The sequence below is a fragment of the Fulmarus glacialis genome, unplaced genomic scaffold (genome assembly GCF_000690835.1).
Source record: "Fulmarus glacialis isolate BGI_N327 unplaced genomic scaffold, ASM69083v1 scaffold3986, whole genome shotgun sequence".
NCBI classification, from domain to species: Eukaryota; Metazoa; Chordata; class Aves; order Procellariiformes; family Procellariidae; genus Fulmarus; species Fulmarus glacialis.
In genome coordinates this window covers 27,084-50,942 of record NW_009219881.1, presented here as the reverse complement: position 1 = coordinate 50,942, position 23,859 = coordinate 27,084, and the positions used below count along the sequence as shown (strand labels likewise).

Below are 23,859 nucleotides of genomic sequence, written 5' to 3'. Positions count from 1 at the left end.
TATGGAAAGTTGCCCCTGCCTGTGGCAGGGGAGTTGGAACTACATGATCTTTAAGGTTCCTTCCAACCCAAACCATTCTATGATTCTAAGATTCTAATATTAAATTGTGTCATTTGGCCCTTTGTCATTTCAGGCTTCTGTAATCACCAAGAGCAGTAAATCTAATAAACTGTTTTTTCAGAACAGGGTTAAATAATGTGGAGTAAATGTCGTATGTGGCCTTTTTTCTGTCCATATGTTGAACAAAGCAGGTGAAGGTCTTTAAGCTTCATATTTGAGGTTTGATCCAAGATTGAATGTATATTCTTAAGCATGAGACTTCTTAGCTTTTCAGTACTTGATTTCTAAGCTCAGTAACGGCTTCTGTGGGTCTTTATGCTAAGTTAAACCAAAAGGCATCAAACTGGAAAAAGCATTTGAACTGCGTCGAATTCTGCAGTTTCTGGCCATATGTTTCTTCATCTGGTCTGTAATGGACCATGAAGATTTTTCTCATTTGGCTACCTGAAGCCTGATAGCAAAGGGGTTTGTCATCCTCTGCATGGACCGGTCCTAGACGGGACATTTTGCCAAGGGTTTGATTTCCCTTAGAGGTTTGCTCACAGCAGAGAGAAGATGACGAGAGCGCGGTGACATTCCCCGTCCCAGGCTCCAGAGTGGAGCATGACCAGGGACTCACGAATCTTCTGCCACCGCCATCAACTTGTCTTGTGCTGTTCCCAAAACACTCTTGTCTCGGCCACATCTCGTCCTCAACCCTGGCACCTCGTCCCGGTCCCCACTGCTGTTAAATCCTACTTAGTCTAGCAATGCCGAAGGAGCTGTGTTTGTTCAAAGGGGAATTTTTTTGACCACGTATTGTGGATTTTCGTGGATCCAGTGTACCTTTTACAAAGTCCATCTCTGTCAGGCTTCAGCCTTTACTCCAAAGTACTTCCAAAAACAAGGTGCTGTGCTTTCTTTTTAACATTGAAAACCAATATATTTTAACCTATTCTTTTTTTCCACCTTTATAAAAAGCTTACACAGTTTGTCTGAAATTTTCCCTAAAGAAATGAGCTCAAGAACACCAAACATGAGGAATGTCAATATAAACAGTTGAAAGTTGGCAAAGTTACAAGCACAGTGAAAACATCATTTTATAGTTGCCACGTTGATAACGAGCAATACCACTGTCCTCACTTCCCTATGATACTTCCAGCAAATGCATATGTCTCAAGCAAGCAGTGTAGAAGTAAATCTGAGGAATGTATCTTATGTGACAATTTGTTTAACAAACCACTGCTGATTCAATAAGTCCTACTTTATCCAGAACTAAGGAATTATGTAGTGCATAGCCTGTTGGAGAGAGGTTGAGTCTTGACATCAGAAATATGTGAGCACTGGACATTTGGCAAGATTATTGGCAGTGATGTCCCCAGCAGAGAGGTCTTGTATGCTGATGAAGTGCTGGGGAAAGGGATTGCTAGTTCCTTTCTTGCCAGTTTTTGTCCTTGTCAAAAAGTATGTGCAGTCAGATCTTCTCAGGGTTTAAGGATTGGTGGAGATACCTGTGGTAGAGCAAAATGCAGTCTGGGAGAAAGGGAAGTTTGGAGAATCAGGCATTCATTTGTATTTCTGTTCAGAAAAAGTCATTTAAAGTTAAGAAGGAAATTTCTTGTTTCGTTAAATTCTGCAGATCAGGGTATAATGTAAGCATTTAATTTTTAATGAGCTCTTTGGTTATGGTGCTATGAGTAGTCTCAGATCATTACATTCTATCAGTAATTCACTATTTCACTCATTAAATATGTTAACTGTATCTTCTGCTGCTTCAAAGACCAATTTTGATACATAAAGGCATAAAAGTAGAATGCTGAAAATTGCCACGTAAATGTATTTCCTTAAAAATGATTTGAAACGTAAGTTAAAATTTTAGGTTGACTAGTATAGTTAGTTTACCAAAATTGTATCACTAGTTGCAATTTCAACATAAAGCACAATATATTTTAAAATATTCAAACTTAAACTAATACATCATTAATTACATCGTTTTGTTGTGCTAGATGAATGAATAAATATTTAAAACTGTCTTCAGAAGCACAGTTTTATAATGAGCCCAAAGGCACTGTATTCCCACTGGGGTTTTATGTGAAATGTTAATTAGCTTAGTTCTGAACTGAGAGGAAAGCAAAATAATTATTCATCTGTCTACCATGCATATTCTAAATATGATTTGTGTTACTTCAAGATTAATGGAAGAATTCCAACAGAAATACTACATCTTTTCCTTTTTAATTTATTTTGTAGCTGAGTTGTTGGGTTTTTTTAAATTCTAAATCTTGATCCGGAGACCTGAAGAGAAGCAAATGCGCTAAATAGTCCTGACCTGTAGCTCTGGACACTGAGCACCACATGCAATGTGGAAAGCAAAACCTTCTGTTTTCTGTCACTTTGCAACAATTTTCAGTTTGCAACAATTTTCACAATCGTTTCACAATTCACAAAACAAATTTGTAACAATTTTCAATTTTCTGCTGCTTTGCAACAAGTGCGGCGTTGAACTCCCAGGTGCAAGAAAACAAACAGAAAAATGAAGTTTTCTCTGGAAATGTGACAATATTTTCACTTTTAGGAAAGGGAGTATGTTTGGTTTGGAGGGCTGCCCTTGGGGCTCTCCGGCGGTGCATCTGGGTCCCTCCAGCACGTGCTCTGCACTGCGGCTGGGACTCCTTGGCCAGGTTACTGCCTGCCCACGGGACACCATGGCACGAGATCACAGCCGTCTGCGAGCCTCCGCACCGGCCAGGCGCTGGTGCCTCTGGAGAGATGCTGCTCGGAAAGCCTTAGCCAAGGGAAGTCACGCATGGGGAAAAAAAGTCAGATGTTTAATCATTCCAATCAGAATTTTATATTTCAAATGTAACTTTTTAGGCCAAAATGTTCTGGGTGTGGTCAGCTCTTTTAAAGTCAAGTCTTCCACGAATTAAATGCTACAAATTTGATGCTTGTTAGTAATTCTGGAGGGAGCAAACCTTCTTCATCTATAGTTATGAACTTTTAGCAGCTACTCTACTAAGTAACTGAGGATAATACTGTGGTTTGGTTTCTTACGGGGTTGATTCTTTTTCAGGGTTGGCAGTTTGTTTTGGGCAGGTTACAGTAAATTCTCATGTCAAAAGTGAAGTATTGCAAAGTTCAGAGTTTTCTCCGTTTTCTTTTGAGGAATAAGGCAGATGTTCATATGAGCTTGAACTGTGTGCGCCATTTGCCCTGTGTAAATTTGAGCATCTGCCTTTCCATAAACTTCTAATTGCCTGTCGTGCTGTGTTGTTTTTATTGGAGAGGTACTTAATTATAGCCAGGGCTTCAGTAATAGCTCCAGAGTTCACATTGCCTTGAGCAGGACTTTTTTGACAATCCCAGGATGCATAATTTCAGCAGACAAGGCAGAATGCTAATGGGTGGTGAATAACACTACGGGCAGCTCAATCCCATGTATCTCCTTGGGAAAAAAAAAGCCAAACCACTTTACTTACAGGAGTAGAAAGTGCTGGTTTGGGCAAAACTTGCAAAAACTCCCCTGGAAGACAGGGTGGGAGGCTCAGCATCTTATTGAAATACCAACTCCTTAAAGTCGGTGGATGTGGAAAGGTCTTTTATGTATCACCACAAGGTGCCGGCGGTGGAGATGGGGTGAGAATAGAGGAGGAAGAGCAGCAAGGTTGGATATTAGAGAATAAAAGCTGGACGATGCTCACTTACTGATTTTGGTGTCATCTGTTATCATATGTGTTCATAGTGACAGTACCATCACTGCCTCTCTATATCATCCCTACCTATGGTGAAGGTGTAGACATTACTGGGTTTCTTCTTCTTTTTTTTTTTTTTAATTAAAATCAATTTTGTGTGGGTTTTTTCCCATCTTTTTTTCTTTCAGAAGCCTTTTTTCTGAAATAGCAACTCTGATATTACAGTAGGAATAGAAACTAAAGATCTCAGCCAACCTGAGTTTAATCTAGCCTCTTATAAATTGATTAATCATGTTGCAGCAGTCTCATATAAAAAATTACTTCCCAATTTTTTTTGAATGCTGATGAAAGAAAAGGGTTACACAGCTGTGGCATTATCCCTTGACTAAACCCTGAAGGGAAACGCATCTGATTCCCATTTATACTTAGTGTATTGACCTATGAGAGATTGTTCCATCTTGACTGGTCGGTTGGTAAGTTTATTTTTAAGCTAAAATTAAAAAAAATTCCATCACTTTGAAATAAGCAATCTAACCTTAGAATAAGCATGCCACGTTAAAGAAGAAGAATGTCATTAAGTATGTAATTTACTTAAAATGCTTGATATATTTTCCCGTTATTAGCTCTTCTTCACATGGGAAAAAAGCCAAGTGTATTGAGTTATAGTACAGCCCCCTTATAATTAACTGCCTTGATGTTTGCTCTCTAGACTCCTAAGTACACTGCGATAAAAAATTGATGCAAGTACTGCAGCAGAATTGCAAGAATAAGGTCATATCTCATCTGTTCCACATAACACATTGGGATGCCAATTTATATTGTTATTATCAACAGCCCAATAAATGCAATTTCTAATTTACATCACAAGATGGCAGCAAATTTTTAATTCACTTAATATTTTACTAACCTAGATAAACCTAATATCTTGAAATCATGGTTTTCTTAGAAAATGACATCAACCTTTTTTTAATGATCAGATGTATTGGTATTTACAGAGATGTCAATGTTTCAGAAGTATGAACTCAAAACATCTACAGAAGTGTATTTCTATCTTAAAATCAATTAAAAAGGCAATTACCTTGAACTTTAAGGATCAGTGGCTCACAGTGTAATAGTTACTAAACCCAATTAAAGGTATTTTGTATAAAAAGAATAGCTTTTATCTATAGTCTTTGAATTCTTGAAGAGAAAATGCAACAACGCATTTTTTTGAAATTCAGGTGGAGGCTCTCAAGACTTGATCATGTGGATTCTTTCCTCTATAAGAAATTCTGATTTATGTTTGAAATGTTTGCAGGCGTGAGCTTTGAAGGTTATGAAATGAGAAGCTTGGCTCAGCTCCTTTAGCAGATCTTTTCTCCTGTGCTGGCCAATACCAGCAGTTAAAACTCTTTTATCTGCTTGACCTGTTTTGTCCTAGGTGTTGACTGTCATTATTTGTAGGTCTTACAGAAGGTGCATCTGATGGCCTTTAAAATGCTCTACCTTTTGTTTTCCCTTGCAGTTTCACAACCACAGGCTGTACATAGCCAACTGGAGAAGCCATCAAGTACTGCAATTCTCTGCAATAACTGTGGAAACCCATGCAAAGGAGAAGTTTTGAGAGTTCAGAACAAATATTTCCATATTAAGTGCTTTGTTTGCAAAGGTAAGTGTTTGTGACAGCTGTTCCCGTGAGGAGGGCGTTAGCACTGGGCATGTTACTTCATGGTCCTGGAAACTTCACAGGCATATTTTACAATCCAATCCATGCCTGAAAGGATTTACTGTAAACTCTGTGATTGCTTACTGTGAGATTATAAACATCCTCAATCCTAAAAGTCGAGTATGTTTTGAATGGATATAAACCGGAGTTTACGATAGAGTTGGGACCTGAAGAAGAACAGGTTGGGAGAACTGGTAGTGAAACACAGTGCAGGGTTAGGAGAGAATGAACATTTACAAAGAAGTTCGGAGGGTATCCCTCTCCCAGCTTTCTAATGCAGGCCATGGCGTGGGCCATGGCCTCGTCTGTTCAGACTCTCTTGTGTTGGGCTGTGATGTTTGAATCCCAGTGTGACCCTCTGGGCTTTTCCATTTTTTGGGGGGAACTACTTGGTTTGCTCCAGGTTGGTGCCTGGCTGTGATCTAATATTGACACATTGTGAATGGCAGAAGGATGGTCAAGGAAACAAGGAATTAACCGATACAACACCCCTTGTATAGATACTTGGTTGTTTGAAAGATTATCTGGAAGTTGCAAAGATCTAATTTGTCTTGAATGTACAAATGAGTAAATATTAACTGATGTTTACTGGACAACCTGCTTGCTTCATTATTAAGCAATACTTCAAATGACATTTATTAATCCTGGTAGCACAGCCTAGAAACACGAGCATGGCTCTGGTCCCAGCTGTGTTAATGTGACTATTTCCATTTCTATTTAGAGGAAACTATCAGAAAGAAAACTGTCAGCTATGCTGGTGTTTTTATAAATCACATGGGATTAAGTATATAGTATTCAATACCTGAGTCAATCTTTAATGAGCTAGATAGACAGGATTAATTGTTCAGCTCAATAATTGTGTTCTTTGCAAAATTACACAGCAAGAAAAATAAGCATAGTGCACTATCCTAAATAGCAAAAATATTTTGGTGACCTATTCAGAACCAGAATGGTATTTAAGGCAGAACCCAGCCCCTGCATACATCTTTCAAACTCTTTTAAAGCCACATGTTCTTACGGCAAATTTTATTATCAAATTAGTTTTTCAGACCTAACTCAGGAAAAGAGCAGCTAATTTGTTATTCAGGAGTCTTGTCGCCTGCATGAAATCTCAGTAACATACTGGTATGTGCTCCATATAATTATCTTGATGAAATCCAAGCCCCCTTTTATACAGATCTGCTATGAGAAAACATTGACAAGTCCTATGGAAGGAACGAGACACAATTATACATCCACATTTTCATTTCATAGGGCATCTCCTTTTAGAGGTTGCCAGGTCACCCGCAAATGCAGCAAGCGGATTCTGAAACTATTCACTGATCCCAAATTTAGGCAGTGCGGAGGCTTTTTTCCCCACCCCCATGCAGAAGAAGATGATGAATGTACTGTAGAAGCTGTATTACCCCTACCTGTCTGTAAGACATAAGAAGAAGTTTGTTCGCTTCAGGCAAATCTTGGATAAAATGAGAAAAAAAAATCACTATGTTAACAAGGAAGAAGCAGGGTAGTGTCTGTCAGCCACCCATCAGACTCAGCTGGCACAGGGGATAGTGTCAGAGACGCGTGGTTAAACTGCTTCTTGGTGTCAGGGCTCTTGGAGTAGTTATATTCCTCCTTAATAATCATTTTGCCAAGTGCTAAGTTTGCACATATGGTTGTTTTTTTTTTTCCTCCCTCATTATTTAAATGCCATAATTCCTTTTATCACTTTTCAAGGTTTTCCATCAATTTGCTGGCATCCTTCTGGTATCAGTTTTTGTTTTGCTTCTGGGTTTTATTTGTTACTTAAGAAGCATAAGTTGCTTTCTAATGTGGATTTACCGTGTTGTTACATGCAAAGAGCTTAGGAAGAGAACAGAGCACTGAACATACATTTCATTAGTTAACATAAAGGGGAAAAAAATCAGGTTAGGCAAATGTGATTTGGGTTTTTAATCATGTGCTCAAATCAATGGATGAAAAAACATAGTTAATGTGTTAGGATTTAGGAAAAAAATGGTACTCGGTGCCACGACCCCTTTTCTCAACTCCTTTTCTTGTCATGCTGCTGGACTGTTGTGCATGGGCAGGGTGACGACCTGGGGAATATATTTACCTTACAGTTAACTCCTCCCTGCGGTGCATTTATTTTGATGGTACCCAGCAATGCAGTTTGCCCGCTCTCACCTCATCCACCAAAGATAGCACCTTGAAAAGAGGCAGTGTGTCCAGCGTCCGGCGCAGCCGCAGGACAGTCCCAGGACAAATAATCCCACGTGTGGGCTGGCTGCATTGCCCTGCTAAGCTGCATGCCTGCTTAGGTTGACTGCCTCTGTATTAAACCACCTCATAGTCTTCATCAGAAAACCTTAGATATTTCTAAAACTACAGAAAATTACGTTCCTTCTCACAGTATTTACAGATGTATGATGATGGAGATCACAAACTGACAAAGAGCCCATGAAGAAGAATGACAAATGACCATGTCTTGAGAAGGTGTCTAGAGGTATTTGAGGTCTGTTTGAATGACTTGATCAGTGACAGATGATATTACACTGGAAGAAGTCACACTTACCTTCTTGAATATGTGTGAAATGTGAAACCATTTCTTTGATAGTGTTGTATAAATTATGAGGTTTCAGGGGGGTAGAAAGGTAGTTTTGTATATTGACATACTGCTGTCTGATTATTCCTATGGGGACTGTAAGTTTCAGAATGGTAACAGCAAGTATGTAGGTGCCTTTTGTATTTAAATTAAATAATACAACCAAGGAAGGTTAGTATAAAATCACTCATTCCCATCCAGTTCTTCTTACATTCCCCAGATAGTGATTCTAAAGAATTATAAGAAAAGTTTTAAAAATTGAATAATTTTTCTTATTCAAGATTGAGATGCACATCCAGATTAAAAATTTTAATAGCAATACTGTGAACATCTGCTAATTTTGCTCAGTATCAAAGTCTAATAGGATTTATGGAGGTAAATAGGCATTATAAATAAGGTTTGTACTTATGTCTAAGTATACATTGTTGTTAAAGTGCACAACTAATCTGCTAGTAAAAGGCTGTAGGGAACATGCCATCTAGTCTCACTTCAAATTTTTACTCAGTCTTTACTTTAAAATATCTCCCATTTTAATTGGATTTAATAAAAATGCAGTTATAATAGACGTAGATGCCTTTGAAATATAAAGCAAACATTTTATTCATTAGACTTCAAGTGCATTGGTTCCCATGTTTGCGAATTCTCTTATTATTTCTTACCGCTGTAATGAAAGCACCAAGGAAAATGACAAGAGGTGGTAAAATATTGATGACTCAGACTATCAAATTAGAACAAATTGTGTTGTCTAGCTCATTCAGAGGGTGTCTGTCAGGTCAGGACTGCTTCTCATATGGGGTATGGTATTAGGCAAATACTCACTTGGAGCTCCATTACAACAGCGTAATTTCACAAGCCAGTAGAGACACAGACTAATGTGGAGTTGTAGATAGGAGAGATGTAGGTGCTACAGTTATATTATCCTGGATAGCCTCTTTGATCTTTCATAAAGATAGAAATTACCTTATGTTACGAGTCTTTGTCAAGTATTTCTTTTTCTGTGATGTGATTGTATCCCAGCATTTCCAAAGTAGCAGTAACCTATGTATGTCAAACACAGTAGTTAGGAAATATTGGAAGCGTGAATCAATGCCCAATGTTTCTAGGGCGTCTGAATAATTTGATTACTATAGCTTTATATAAAATCAGAAAGTACACTTTCCAGTATTTCATATAGTCACTCTAGCAGACCAAATAATGGACAATCTGTAGATCTTTGCATCCATGCAAAAATCCTGCAGCCTCCACCCTAGTTAAATGGGAGAAATCCATGCAATCCTAGAAAAAGCTGTTCTTTGTACAAGATTACTCATATGTGAGAAGAACCATAACTCATATCTCTGTCCTTCACTGGTTTTGTCTTGATGAAATGAAGTAAGCTTGCAATCCGAGCCACAGATGTAAAAACATGACCATTGTGCTATAGCAGTGTGGTGGGTTGACCCCGGCTGGATGCCAGGTGTGGCCAATGGGGAACCCCATCATGCTCAATATAAAAACTAGGTGGAGGGCTTTCACGTCTGAGGCGTTGGTTGATGGGTGGTGAGCAGTTGCATTGTGCTTTGTATATTCTATTATTGTTGTTATCATTGTTATTATTACTGTTCTACTTTGTTGTATTTCAATTGTTAAACTTTTTTTATCTCAACCCATGCGTTTTCCTACTCGTGCCTCTCGATTCTCTCCCCCATCCCACCGGAGCAGGGGGTGTGAGCGAGTGGCTGCGTGGGGTTTAGTTGCTGACTGGGGTTAAATCACGACATCATCACACATCATCTCTGCCGCTTCTTCCTCCTCAGGGGGAGGACTCCTCAGGCTCTTCCCGTGCTCCAGCGTGGGGTCCCTCCCATGGGAGACAGTCCTCCACGAACTTCTCCAACGTGAGTCCTTCCCATGGGCTACAGTTCTTCACGAACTGCTCCAATGTGGGCCCTTCCCACGGAGTGCATTCCTTCAGGAACAGACTGCTCCAGCGTGGGTCCCCCACGGGTCCACAGGTCCTGCCAGAAGCCTGCTCCAGCGCAGGCTTCCCACGGGGTGACAGGCTCCTTCGGGCATCTACCTGCTCCGGTGTGGGGTCCTCCACGGGCTGCAGGTGGATATCTGCTCCACCGTGGACCTCCATGGGCTGCAGGGGGACAGCCTGCCTCACCATGGTCTTCACCACGGGCCGCAGGGGAATCTCTGCTCCGGCGCCTGGAGCACCTCCTCCCCTCCTTCCTCACTGACCTTGGTGGCTGCAGGGCTGTTTCTCTCACATGTTCTCACTTCTCTCTCGGGCTGCAGTTGCAGTTGTGCAGCAGGTTTTATTTTCCCCTTCTTAACTATGTTATCCCAGAGGTGCTACCATTGTCCCTGATGGGCTCGGCCTTGGCCAGCGGCGGGGCGGCACTTGGGGGGGCGTCGGCTCTATGGGACACAGGGGAAGCTTCTAGCAGCTTCTCACAGAAGCCACCCCTGTAGCCCCCCGCTACCAAAACCTCACCGCGCAAGCTCAATACAAGCAGCTTCGCTATGTTTGTGTCTGTCTTGTTTTACGCCTAATCAAAATTCCCTGGATTGTTGTCTTGCTATGGATGCCGCATGTGCAGTCTTCCATGCTGGCATGGCTAGCAGTTTCGAATGTACTTTTTTCCCCATGATTTTTCATCTATTTAATTAACCTGTTAGAACATATCACATCTTCAGCTAGAGTTGGGAATGTGTTTCTGTGGGTCAGTGTTTCAGGTTCTTGTGGCACTACAGTTTCCTGGGAATTGTGAAAAAGCCCTGGGCTGTATATATCACTTTTATACCATTTTTTTCAGTAGAACATACAACACAACCCAGAGTTATATCATTTATTGTGAAGCCATGTTAACAGGAAGGGCTATCACAGAATATTTGGTGAAAAGGTTAAAAACATCAGGTAACTTGGTAATAGGAGTGATTTGTTTGTTAGATCAAATGCATCTGCTGGGATATAAATATGTTAAAAGCTATGCCGTGTAATCTGAGGGACTGGCATTTGAACATAGCTGTGGGGTTTCACATTTCGGAATGGGAGTCATTTATGGGAAGCTCACTAGTAAGATTTCTGAGCCCCAACTTTGGCCCAGCGGTAGCAGTTGGTGGCATGTGTGATATCTTGGGCACTGGGGATGCAGCGCAGGAGCTCTCGTTCATCAGGCGCTCTCAGCGACGTGCCCATTGCTTCCCAAGTACTTTAGGAGTTTGCAGTCCCAGATCATATTAACTCAGTATAATAGGAAAAACTATGCTTTTGACACAATACTCTGAGTCTGGCTTGGACAGTATAGTGGGTTTGGGGCTGACTTACCAATGTCACGTTAGCTTAATATTTTATTTCATTGAAATAATGATAATAATAATGACAATTATAATCACTTTTGCCTGTGCAAAAGGGATTTAATGCAATGGCCAATGGTTCTATGTTGTGGGTGTGAGATTTTTAAACTTAAACTTTAAAAATCATTAATCACTAACTTTCTAAAAGCAACTCCATAATTAAAGCGTGGGGAAAAAAAACCTTTCATCGGTAAATTCTCACAATCACGAAGTAACTGTTATTTTTTCTGTTGTTTTGATCACATCCTTGTTAGTTGCAACCTTTCTTTGGATTTCTGAAGAACTTTCTGCAACCCCGTGTCTTGGTTGAATACCAATCACATCAGCACTTCAGCAAAAGCTTTATTTCATGGCATATATTTCATCCAGAGTCTGATGAATTTTTTTAAGAGTATCTTTCGTGAATTTACATAATATTAGTAAAGTGTGGGAAAGTGAGAGGGGAGGGATCACGGTTAAGAATATTGGTAAAGGAATATCTTCCTAACATTTCAATAAAGGTTACCTGTCTATACACCACAGGAAGCCAAGCTTCTGTTCTTTCTGGTTTCCAACTTGATTTATCTCATTGAAAGACACAAAGTTTCTGGGGTTTTAGGTTTTTAGGGCACAGTAAAGCTATACATGCTTACTCTGGTCTTTGTACCCAGGATATTACGTAATACCCCTGCTTTCCTTTCTTACTAATAGACAAATACAGTTTTCTTTAGTCTTTTCATTGCCTTGCTTTTCTCCTTATTTATATCCTTCTAGTCCAAAGACGGAGAAGTTATGCTAGAAAGTTAAGTGCTCATTAAAAACATGGATAGGATTTTCAAAGAGGTAATTGCTGAAATTTCTGGGGGACGATCCAAACTACAGATACAGCCAATGCAGAAGACGTTTGCATTGTGGAGGGCTGGTTCCTCACTGGGAAAAGCTGCCAGGGAGAGGTGCTTAACCGTGCTGGGAATGCTGAGGTAGATTTAGACAAAGACACCAAATAAATGGAGAGTAGTAAAACTCACTCTGGTTGAAATCAAAGTAGACAAATCTGAATGCATTTAAAAATTATGCCTGATGTTCGTTAGATAAAGTTTTGGATGGAAACATAAGCTTTGCAGGTAGTAAAGTTATTATTCAGATAAGGCAGTTTTAAGCATACATAAATTCAGCCCACATTAGGTAGTGTCACCCCTGTGAAGAGCCTGTAATTCTTCTGAATTACTCAAGTTCCCTTCTTAGGGTAAAGTTTTTCCCCATGCAAAAAATGTCAGTGCAAGAATGCCTTTATGCAGGGGGGACTTTCTGTCTGTATCACACTCTTGCACATGGGAGTACAGCAGGGATACAGCCAGCATGCTGGAGTAGTTATTGGGCGTTTCGATGCACTAAGGTGATGTGAAGTTTGCATGGATACCCAGAGAGAGTTGTTGCGTAAAATTCATCACTGTCACAGTGGTGTTATTCCACCTCCCGCTTTCTGCGATTCATTAACATGAGACCATCTGCCGTATCAGTGCATAGGCAGAGCAAGCACTTAATTTGCAAACCTGTAACTGGCACCCAAAGCATCATTATGAAAAATGAGAAAATATTTAATGTTGTTGCTTTACATGTTTTTTTTTTTTTTAAAAAAAAAAAGGCAGCAAACTGTTTTAATTAGTCTGGCAAATGACAGCAGTATTTTGTCATAAACACTTAAATAACTAGATTGATTCCTTAAAATAATAAATCAATATAAACCAGTCAGCTTTTCCAGTTTTCCTGGGGGTTGTTTTGGTAGCTTGGAACAGCCACGTACGTAGTGCTGTGAGGATCTCTCTCACCCTTAGCACTATAGGAGAGCTTTTATAGGGCAGTAACACTGTCTTTAAGCTACTGGGAAATTCTACTTTCCAGAAGGGAAATGGAAAATGGAAATGCACTTTCTAATGCAAAAATTACTAGATGTGTAGTTCTCATAAATTATAGGAGTCAAGTTACATAGTGCACAGGAAACTCCCCAAACTCTTCTTCATTTTAATAGTACACCTGAGTCGTTAATGTTTTGTCAGTCTTATAAGAGCATTCTAAATCTCGAAGGGTTTTCCTGTGCTGAAGTGTGTACCCCCCAAATTAATTTATGGGTATCATGGCCAGTCTAGCTTGAGAGCTTGTGTAGATGTGCTGCATGCAGTATCCTTTATAGCTTTATCAATGCTACACATGCATGGTGAAGTGTTGTAAGATGGATAAGATATAGCCCACAGTTCTCTGTTTCTTACCCACTCCAGAAAGTTGGTATGGTTTTCCTCAGGCAGAACTGTCTGCCTTCCTGCAGTCCCTAGTTGGGATGGGGCCAGCAAGTCTGCCCCAGACTTTCCTGGCGCTGCATACTCCTATTTTTATTTACCCCGGACTATAACAAAATGAGGTGAGATTCCAATCCTTGGGATTATAGCTAGTATTTCGGATATCGTAGCTAAAATGCTGCCAGTGACTGACAGGCTTGAGTATTCTTGATTTCACGGACATCTGCTTGGAAAAGACTTAGATATAATCACTCTTGCCTAGGAAGAGTGATTGGATTATATGGATTATATACCATCGCGAGGTTCCTTCTGTCTTGCTGCTGCCTCACCTAGACAGAAATTTCAAGTGTGAATTGTCCAAGAGGACAAGTGAGATGATATTCCCATGCAGACTTTGCATGGTCAGCAAACTTCCAGCTGGGGAAGACTTCCCCAAAACCTTTTTGAAAATCTTACCTGGACTCATCCGCACCAGAGCACACATCAGGAGGAGTATCACAGTGACAGTTATCTTCTGGAAATGGACTTAGACTGCTTCAAATTAATTGCCGGTCGGTTTGAAGTTAAGTCAAAGCTGTAGCGGTGGAAGTTTGCCAGATGGTTGCTATTGCTTCTCACAGGCATAGTGGCCAGAAGAAATGTTCTAGATATAATCATGGGCTTTTGGAGAATGGGCTCCCAGACTGCATCAATGGTGTATGAAGACATGCAGTTTAGCTGCCGAAAGAGAATTATGTCAACAACATACTATGTGTCATTCTTGAGATCTTAGTCAGCCAGCAGTGTCCATCTCAGAGATGGAGGAAAATACTAGAAATGGACATAAAGCTGCAGTGCTGAGGAAGAAAACTTACTTCGCTCTGAGCAAGCAGAGATCTTTTTCTTGTTTTCTCTGTAACAATGTTATGAATGGGTCTTTGTTTCTTCTTTTCTTTTCAGGATCTCTGCCTCTCTCTCCTGTGTTGGATTCACACTTGGTTGCTTACATCAGGCAACAAATGGGAGAAAAAAAATAAGCTTCATACATGCAGTTGCAGGTTGATAAGCAAAACTCTTGGTTGTCTGGCAGGCTGAAAGCAAAACGGCACTGTTTGGATGACAAGATGACCAGTGCATTTTACTGTTACAACCTGCTGTAGTGTACAGCAGCACAGTGAGCGTAGCATCCTCCGAGCCTTTCAATACGCAGCTGATTTTCAGGGCCAGCGCACAGCCAAAAGATTAATCTACTTTCAGTAGGCAAATGAGCCTACTGAAGCAAGGAAAATAGAGATGCATTTTATATTCGTACAGTGCAAATGGAATACTGATGACATACAATAGTGGGATAGCTACATGCTTAAAGTGCATTAATTAATTGCTATTGCTGCTATTTATTTTTATAGGCTGTAGGCAATAAAGAATTATAGAGTTAGATTGACTGTGAAATCACACAGCATAAATGACAGTGCTGCAGGTGCTGTTGCAGACACTGGGTTGGGGAAAAAAGTAGCCTGTTTCTAATCAAGTAGAGGAACCCCTCAGATCTGTATGAAGTGTTTTAGTGTCAGGTAACTGCAAACCATCTTAATGAGTGGAATTACTGAGTTGTCAGAGAAGCCATCCTGAGGCACCCTCCTCAGAAATGGTGTGGATATCTTCCATCCCAAGTCCCATAGCACGTCCAGGTACTGACTTGCTGCCAAATACCATAAGAGGAGACAAACACTTATTTATTCACCACTGAAAAATTACTCCTAAAGCTTGCAACTGTTCAGGATAGGGCATTGCCTTGGTATGCAGGGTAATACCAAGACAAGCAGCTGAGTTACTCAGTGTTAGTCTCTTCATTATCGTAAGTGCTATGTTTGCAGTGCTTTTCTTGCTTCACTAAGATGAACTTCAGTAATGGTTGGAAACTGTTTCTAGGTTTTAAATAACCCTACCTCCAGATACTCATTTTGGATGGCAAGTGTTGGGTAGGAGTGGATCTGTGACATAATGCTGATTTCCTATCCTAGGAGAGTAAGATCTGGTAGTTGCCTTCAAACATGCTCCCTAGACTTCCTCCAGCTTTCCTTTCCCTGGTTGCTTGTCTCTGCAGGTGTGCAGGATCATCTCAGCTGGGCAGTGTCTCTGTCCACTTAAGTAGCAGCCAAGGGGTGCAGCGTCTCACCCGAGGGTTGGCTAATGGGTCTGTTTTCAGAGCTACTCTTCTCAGCTTTAAATTGGGACTATTTTAATATCCAAGCCAGTATTTGACTGGAATCCCTGTGTCCTCCTCTGGTCAGCTGGGTGTTGGGTTAAATCATATCAGATGGTTCAAAGAGTGCAGGAGCGAGGGTTTGTGATGAGTTGTGGCTGGTGGAGCATAGCTGGTGATGGAGTGATGGGTGAAGAGCAGGGGAGGAGGATTTGGATGCTGGAAAAGCTGTGACTTCCCTCAGGCTGCAGAGTCAGTGGGTAAGAGGAGGGACTCCCTCCTGCGCCCAAGATTCACTCATGAGCTAGATTTTTCTTCATTCATGAATAAATGTAAAGATTTTTGCAGAGGGTAGTACCTCTGTGAACTGTCACGTACGTGGTCTCTGTTATAGGCATATGCCAAAACAAGATGGAAAGAAAGGGTCAAAAGCCCACCCTACTCAGTTTTCTGTGCCAAAAAATGCACTAATGGACTCTCTTAAGAGTTTTGCTTGTAGCTAATCAGTTTGGATGGAACTCTAGAAGAACTAATGACCATTGACAAGAATTGACATTAAGGGGCTAAGTGTGGCATCAAGGTCTGATACAAATGATTTTTGAAACTTCTTGGAATGCTAAAACACTAAAAACCTGCATCACTGATACAATAAAAACTTGTGTGATGGCTAAGCCTGTTTGAAACCTTTTCATCCCAGCTTTTTTGTCTGAAGAAATATTTTACAATGTACCTAAGTTTTGCATGAAAAGCCTGTTTTCGTTTAAGAACTGTAATGAAAAAAGTGTTTTTCTTTAGTATGGCAAATGTAAGATTGCTTCAGCTAAAATCTTCACAAGTTATGTTTTTAGAGACATAAAAGTGGCTGGCTTTATAAAAGAAATATTCAAGAAAATTACAATCCTCTGCCATAAAAATGTTCTTGCACTAAAATGAATCAGTAGTCACACTGATGTACGTCAGGAGATTTAATAATAGCCTTGCTGAGCGGAAGAGGTTATCAAATCTCCGAAGAAGAATAAGCATGTTGGCCACTAGTCTCAATTCAATTTGTTACGGATCTAATTGCTTCCAAATAAATTTATACTATAACCTATTTATATGTCAGTTTATTTCTACTACTGTATCACACAGAAAGTAGTACTGTCAGTGAAAAAGAACAAACTTCTTTCCTTATTTCCCACACATTTTCTGCTGTAACCATAGAATTCAAGGACTAGAAATTTCGTGTGGTATCAGGGAACAGTTGAATAAAACTGTTAGGTATTTGTTATATTGTGATGTTTGCTAAGTGCTGATTTTATGGAGGAAGACAGATGCATCTGCTTAGTTAAGTAGAAGCATTAAACAGAAGAACTGTATTTTCAAATGTTGATATTTATATTTTATGGATGGTATTGGGTTTAAGGTACTCAAACTCTCAGAAATTAAAAGAAAAAAAACAATTTTTTTTCTCATTTCATCCAAGCTTGTTTCCCATTTGATACTTTTTATGGTTTTGTGATCTCTCTCTCATTAGCCTTTAAAAGATAGTTTCTTTAAGCTAATATTTTAACCATATCTCATAATCCCTTTTTAATATTGCTCAGACTTCTTTCCAAAGCTATAGAGATCTGAGGCCTTTTTCTCTATCTTTTTTCCTTCTTACTGGGATGCTGTTCCACAACCTCTTTCCTGTGATGGTTAGAAACACTTGTATTAATATGCAGCCTCCATTTATTCATGGCCAGGGTTTCCTCACTTGTTCGTGTGACAACATTCTCGTTGGGTTTAAATAGCTCTTCATCTTTTCTTTAACTCGCTCTGTTTAAACCTCAGCTGTATGTTAAGTTTTTAGTTGTTTCCTAAGGTTGTTTTTTTTTTGTTTGTTACGCTAAACAAGCCAAGCTCTGCTTGTCTCTTAAAATAGGCTTTTATTCTTTATGTCATCCTGATAGCCCTGCTCTGCTGTGAATCAGTCTTTTGTGAAAATAACTGAGCAAGATATACCCTGTGTGCTCACAAAGTATACTGTCTTTAGTACTAAGTTAGCTCAGTGGGACTTGCTTGGCCCAGTGCATCCTTACTTACTACTTCAAAACATTAATGACTTGTAGTTTCCTGTGATCGCCAATATTTGCAAGTCTTTCTTTCCTTCTGCAACTCAGAAGGGAATTTTTTTGTTGCTTCTGTTTGAATGGAAGACATTTCACCTTGTGCATTTAAAGTAAATCCCTTCTCCATGTCTCAAGGTATCCAGCTCCCCTTCTATCCGGATCCCCCTCTGCACCAATAGTGCCTATGGGCTTTGGGTCATTAGGGCACTTCATTGCCATGGGTCTGCTTTGTTGTAGCAAGAATATTATTCCTATTGGCATTTCCCATAGTCATTAATTAGCTGTACTAATAGCCTTCCTTGAGGCTGTGCTTCCCCCTTCTTCACAAACCACTGTCATCTCTGCCTTGGCCAATTACCTAATTACAGTCTTAGTCTGTTAATTTTTTCTATCCTATCTATTGCTCTAGAGCTAGCGGTAAGTGAGATTTACAACACTTGGTTTATCTAGAAAGTCATGTATCTTGAAATAGCTCTGTACTGTGGAGCAAGTCTGTTGGTAAGTCGTTTTTCCTTCTCATGGTCCACTTCATTTCTTGTATGAATGTCACCCTAGTGTGGTGTGTAGCAAAAGCCACTAGAAGAACCCGTTGCTTCAGCACAGAATTCCCTTGCAGCGTACCTGCTATGGCTGTCAGGCTGAATCCATTAATATGAATCGGAAAGTACAGTAATGCTTATTAGCACAACTTAGGTAGAAAACAATCCTTAATCTTCATTCTGCTCTTCAAATGAACGCGTGCTCTGCTCACGCTTCCCCGTGCTTAATGGAGCAATTTGTGTTCCTCCCTATTAAATCCAGCCACTCTCTGTGTGCAGGGAGGCCGAAGTGACGGCAATGCAGAGGGGGGCTGGGTAGATGATGCCAAGCTCAGCTTTTATTTTGAAGTCCACATATCTCGTTTGTCTGGCTCTCTTTGGGTAAACAGTTTCACTGAGAAGCCAGGATTAAGTCCATTAGTGCAAACTGCTTTGGAGTAATGCACAACAAGCCATAGTAATTGTAACCTCGGTGACGGCGGAGAGAAGGGCAGATACCTTCAGGGTGAGACAGGGTCCCACCAAACACCAGTGACAGGGCTGTTGCCGGCCCCGAACCTCAGCACCGGGGCCCTGTTAGCAGCGAGACAGGGCCTGCGTGGCCTCCCTTAAGGACCCACGTCAGCAGTAAACACATAGAGATTTGCTTGTGTTTACCGCTCATTTTAGCGGGTGAGTAGTGGCAAGAGTGCACGACAGAGCAGTGGTAGGTAATTTGTGGGTACACTATCAACTCCTCATCTTCCCCCTCTTATGGAAGCCCAGCTCCAAGTCCCTCTTGGATGGCACAGGCCAAAATGCGTAGGTTGGTGCCTCAAAGTGGTTCTCGGTGGCTTTGTTCAGGTGCGCTGCAGTAAGATGTGCCATTGCTGGCATAAAGAAATATTCTGGAGGGATGTAACCCCTCCCTGCTCGCTTCAGAAACCCAATTATGTCCCTTAACTTTTTTCTCTTATGATCCACTCTGCAAGTTTAAACACTGTATGATACCGTTTAGAGCTGCGCTAGTGCATCATTAGTATCAGCTCAGCATGCTGCTCAGCGTCATCTTAAATCCATAGTTGACTTGTGCTTCTGTCACACCAGTACGTACCTAGGTGAAATATATAGACTGAAGGAAACTCATAATATTCAGCAAGTCATGCCATATTTTTGAAAAGTCTGTTCAAAAAGCATGTCTTTAGTAAAAATTAGAGCAAGGGTGAGAAAGAAAAATGTTAAAGCGAATGTGTTAAGTCTGCGAGATAAAGCATGTGAACAATGTATTGCAAGATAAATCATCTAATCCCTAGTTGTTGTCCATGACAAATGCAATATAATTGGAATTATTTTGACTTATAAGAAAGGTTAATTAACCCATTGTTCTTCAGTTCTCGGTCATATACTGGTACAGTTTGAGCATGATTGTTGTTTTCTGTCACTTACTGCTTGGGGCCTTCTCCAGGGAGAAAGATGAGGATGTACATGCCCACTCAGGGGTTAAAGAGGGTCTTGAGCCCAGGCCTCCTGTGCTGCTGTCTCTAGCTACTAAGAAAGATGGTAAAAAAAGGGTGGGTGATTGGATGTGTTTTTGAATGAATGTTCAGGATTGTATGCTTTCTTGGGGTTTCTGTGCTGTGAGTATGTGTTATTTTGTGCCTTGAGCATGCCTGCTGGACTCATTTCTCATAGTTTAAATGCAAGATGACTGATTTTGGTATTGCAGACAGGCTTTGGTATGAGTTGGGAGGCTTTATGTTTAAACACCAAAGTGCCTGTGGATTCTCGGGTACCTAAGCAGAAATCTCAGTCTTGAACTTTAAACGTTTAGGTACCTCTGCTATTTTGGGACCAAGGCACTGAGCAGCTCTGCAGTGTTTTGTACATGCAACCCAAATTTAATAAGCAACATTCCCACTCTTCTGTATGCTTCATGCGAGGAGTGACACTGCCGTGGTCGTCTGTTCAGCCTCGTTTGACTGTAAGCACTGTTTGCTGTTGGAAGGGCTTCCCTACATGCACATCCCCAGGAGCAGAAGTATGTAGTAACAAGTGTGATGCTGTGACTTGGAGTGAAGTAGTAGTCAGCACAGCGGCAGAATCACCATTTTGAATTCCAGTTCTCCTTATAAATCAATTCAGGTCTGTTTTCAAAGATCCTGGTCAATATGGATGAGGATCATCTTCTACATGTCTGTCTGCTTCTGTATGACTTCAGCCAGAGTGTTGTGTCTCTCCTTTCCCATCTTGTATGTTCTCAAAATGCTAGCCTAGCTCCATCCCTGGTGCAATGGAGAAAACCCCTGAAAAGTCTCACAAGCCTTTGGTTAATCAACTTTAACTCTTTCCTACAGATTTAGCTTAAAAAATGTAAATTGACAGATAGGATTAAAAACTACTTTTGCCAGGAGCAGATGGTTCTGGAGATCCTTCCAATTCATGCTTGGTGAGTGATGTTTATCGGGTAAACGTAAGATCTGATTTTAAAAAAGGATCTTGTAAACTTGTGGAAGTTTACAGCAGTTGCCATGCGCATCAGACCCCATGTTTAAAGGGAGCAGTATTTTAACCACTTTTGCGTCCAGGAGGAATATCAGACAACTGTAATCTCTCAGAGATGTTTCTTTGTAACATTGGTGCTTTAGATTTTGAAGGTTTATGTCCTTTATGCATTTCCTTTAACCTGTTAAATATGATGGATGTTGTGTATGCTAGCCCTGAACTCAAATTCTGAAGACTTAACTCTGTACTAGCAGCTTCTGCACTGAGGTTAATATTTTTACATGGAATAAATCCAAACTATTACTGTACAAAACACATCACTGATGTAATTTACTATAAAACTAGTGTTTTTTGGATGCACAACTGTTCTGTGATCATAAGCCCATATATTGAAGTGCTTAAATACTCCACTAGGAACCATAGCGATCAGAGGTGAAAAATCAGCATCGTCTTAGAGAGTGGGCTTTGCTTTTCCAGCCTTCTGAGTCTGCCTTTTCTCTTCCTGCAGCTTGTGGATGTGACCTGGCTCAAGGAGGATTTTTTGTGAGACAGGGAGACTACATCTGTACTTTGGACTACCAGAGACTCTATGGCACACGGTGCTTCAGTTGTGATGAATTCATTGAGGGAGAAGTGGTCTCAGCACTGGGCAAAACCTATCACCCAGACTGTTTTGTGTGCGCTGTCTGCAGGTATGTTTTCTACATGAAGTTGTGTTTCATTTACAAACTAGATCTTGAAAGACGAATGCCAGGCGTTCAAACTTATAGCCTATAGATGGGGGAAAAAAAGAAGTTCTGTTTTCTAGTATCCACTCTTTAAGAAGTAGCAGAGTTTAAAAAAAAAACCAAACACAAATTCTGAGTGCCTCTTTTTGTTTCAAATGCTTTTTCTGTTTTATGGTATCTCATGTGTGAGGTTTTCAAAGTACTTGAGAAACTGCCACTGCTTCTACTGTCAGACCTTTAGCCCCAAATGTTGCTTTATTTCTCCGATGTCTGCTATTTTGTCTTTTGTTGACTGAAGTTACAAAGGATTCATAGGCCAGTGGCTGAGTCTTTGGCGAACCGAGTGGATACTGTATTAATAGATTTAAACCAAAGTTTCACAGTGCTGCTTCCCAGAAACTCCATTAGTCATTTATAATAGGACAGAAAGGTCCTGGACTCACACACACTTACGTACATGTTGGATTTCACTGAGGGTCTCCAGCAGCCGTGGAGGTGACAAGTGATGCAGCACACAAGGTTTCCCCCACGCCCAGCAGCCTGGTGGAGTTCAGTGGGATCATTTCCCACGTGGGTACGTGCGATGCTGTGTTGGTGGGGATGTTTGCAGGCTCTGCAGTACAAGCGATTGATGTCCATTTGACCTGCATCTTAATCCACTTCTGTGGAAATAGCACAAACAAATCTGTTGAAGACTTCAGGAAGAAACTTTTAAGTCCACCAGACCTTCAGGAAATGCAGTTACAGCAGTTTGGAGCAAATGGAAATGCTGTAATAATTTTTTTGGCTAGACTTGAGCCTTTAGCAGTACAAGAAAAGTAACCCCACGTTCAAAGGGAAAGCACAACGGGGCACCGATGCACCGCACTGTAGATGCTATATGTGCTGGTGCAGGTGACTGTGCAGTCCAAAACCAGCGTGTCCTTGTCACTGTGGCCATCTGCCAGCCGCATCTGCCCAGCTCGTAGGGCTGCCGAGCTCAGATGTCCTCCTGTGCTGATGCAGAAGCAGGACTTCAAATTCCAAAACAGCTGTGTTTCATGGCAGGGTATCAATTTAATGTATCAGTTGCAGGAATAATTAAATAGCCACATTAACAGGAAGGCTCTGAGACTGACAAGCCTTTATTATATTAAATTCTGTCCAAGTTTTGCTGTGTTTAATAGGAGATTTTTTCCTTTTGGATACTTAAACAAACATGAAGAGTAAAGATAAGAAAAAAACCCCTAAAATCATCTTTTTTTTTTTTTTTTAAAATAGGAGGAAAAAATATTTAATTGGCTGATTTGTATCTCATGAGTTAACTGCTGGCTGCACATGCTCTTGGCCTGCAGCCTGTCTGTATTACAGCTCTTCTGCAGATGAGCACAGCTAAATCTTGGTACCTTTCTTCTTAGCACTAGTACCTTCTGTAAAGTGAGGTACTTCTTCATTTAAGAGAAAAACTGGTTGATTCTGTTTTCCTGCTAAATGCTAAATAAATCCTCAGCGACACCATTAGCATTGAGGCATAAATTATTTACTTGTGTGTTACTGTACTTAGCAGCTTGGTATCTAACTTAGGTTTCAGTCAGGCCGTTGGATATACTAACTGCTTGCTGTATTTAGTCAGTCCTTCAGCTGATAGTTTGGAGCTTGGTGGTACAATTTGTCTCGTTTCCCTGGAAATTCAGAACAATTTTCCATATGACAAACTACTTGTTCTTAGGTACCTAACAATTCAGGTGAGCTGAATTGCAATACAGTGAAAATACTCACTAGAACATACTACAAATATCATGTGTATTGATGACATGCTAAAGCTTTTAAAAATGAAGTTCCTGATACAGTAGTATTTCATATTAAAAAAAAAATTCAGACATGTTCCCTAACTTTCTGTATAACTAAATAGTTGGATTAAAAGCTATTTCACTGATGAAGTTTCTAATTGCTGCTATCTAAAACTTCAGTAGAAAGACCCAGATTTGCTTCCGTTGCTTTCCTTAGAAGGATGCACAAATTTATGTCATCTTCGTCAGAGCCAGCTAATGCCCTGCTGACTAGCAGCATTCAATTAGTGTCTCCCAGGGGGGGTGTAACACTGACTTGTGGTGCAGAGCAACAGAAGAATTCTGTCATCTGTTTATAGTAAAAACACTGGACCGGGTCCTCAACTGCTTTAAATCAGCATTGCTTTAATTACCCCAGTCTTTGCA

The 23,859-nt window shown here is 40.5% G+C and overlaps 1 protein-coding gene across 1 annotated transcript in view; it reads left to right on the top strand.

Annotated features, from left to right (window-relative positions):
• LOC104078764 (actin-binding LIM protein 2-like) overlaps positions 1 to 23,859 on the top strand; it is a gene marked incomplete at its 3' end in the record, with an annotated part of 42,618 nt that overhangs the window by 3,497 nt on the left and 15,262 nt on the right. The window contains 2 exon segments of the mRNA XM_009580535.1: positions 5,236 to 5,379; positions 21,445 to 21,628. Coding sequence (XP_009578830.1) covers positions 5,236 to 5,379; positions 21,445 to 21,628 — 328 coding nt within the window.